The sequence below is a fragment of the Oncorhynchus nerka genome, linkage group LG22, assembly GCF_034236695.1.
Source record: "Oncorhynchus nerka isolate Pitt River linkage group LG22, Oner_Uvic_2.0, whole genome shotgun sequence".
NCBI lineage: Eukaryota > Metazoa > Chordata > Actinopteri > Salmoniformes > Salmonidae > Oncorhynchus > Oncorhynchus nerka.
This window is the reverse complement of record NC_088417.1, coordinates 93354673-93355589: the sequence shown is the minus strand read 5'-3', so window position 1 is coordinate 93355589 and position 917 is coordinate 93354673. Positions and strand designations below refer to the sequence as shown.

General features: G+C 43.4%; 1 protein-coding gene across 3 annotated transcripts in view; it reads right to left on the bottom strand.

The window, feature by feature from the left end:
- The window catches only part of LOC115106010 (alpha-synuclein-like), a 16484-nt gene continuing 15567 nt past the window's right edge, over positions 1-917 (bottom strand). For 2 of the 3 annotated variants that reach the window (XM_029628576.2, XM_029628577.1), the window contains 2 exons: positions 226-296; positions 1-112 (listed from right to left, as the gene is read on the bottom strand). In XM_029628576.2, the coding sequence (XP_029484436.1) occupies positions 267-296 (30 nt within the window). In that variant the 3' untranslated portion in view covers positions 1-112; positions 226-266. The remainder of the gene's footprint in view (positions 113-225; positions 297-917) is intronic. The other variant, XM_065007585.1, reaches the window with a different exon arrangement.

Below are 917 nucleotides of genomic sequence, written 5' to 3'. Positions count from 1 at the left end.
TTGGCAGTGCGACATGGAATGTTTTAATCATTGATTCTGGATGGTTACAGTAGTTCTGGATAATGCTCGTTGTGAGATAATGCAGTGTACTCTAATAGCCATCAGAATCCTCCTGCAAGGACAGAGAGGGAAAAGTTAGTTCAGGAATTATTAGTATTACCTTATTATGTTCCTATTTGTGTAATAACCGATATCAAATGATCACAAAGTGAATCACAAACATACCATAGACGGAGGGTGATGATGGTGGATGAAACCCAAAAACATTACTGTGAAGTCACGGGAACCTCACCCTTCTGAACGGAAATCCACAACAAAAGAAACAATTAAACACAAACAAAAACTATGTAAAACAATCTGATGAATGAAACATGGAGGATGATGACTCAGTAAAAACGGGAGGATGATGAGGAGTTAACCATTAATCACCGATTCAATGACTTTGATCCTCTGTAATCTCAGAAATCAGGGCTCTCCAACCCTGTTCCTGGAGAGTTACCGTACAGTCCTGTAGGTTCTCTCTCCAACCCTGTTCCTGGAGAGCTACCCTCCTGTAGGTTTTCATTCCAACCCTGTTCCCGGAGAGCTACCCTCCTGTAGGTTTTAACTACAACCCTGTTCCCGGAGAGCTACCCTCCTGTAGGTTTTCATTCCAACCCTGTTCCTGGAGAGATACCCTCCTTTTGGTTTTAACTCCAACCCTGTTCCCGGAGAGATACCCTCCTGTAGGTTTTCAATCCAATTCCAGTTGTAACTAACCTGATTCAACTTATTAACCAGCTAATTACAAGAGTCAGGTGCGCTAGGTTAGGGTTGAAGAGAGAACCTACAGGATGGTACAGTAACTCTCCAGGAACAGGGTTGGAGAGAGAACCTACAGGATGGTACGGTAACTCTCCAGGAACAGGGTTGGAGAG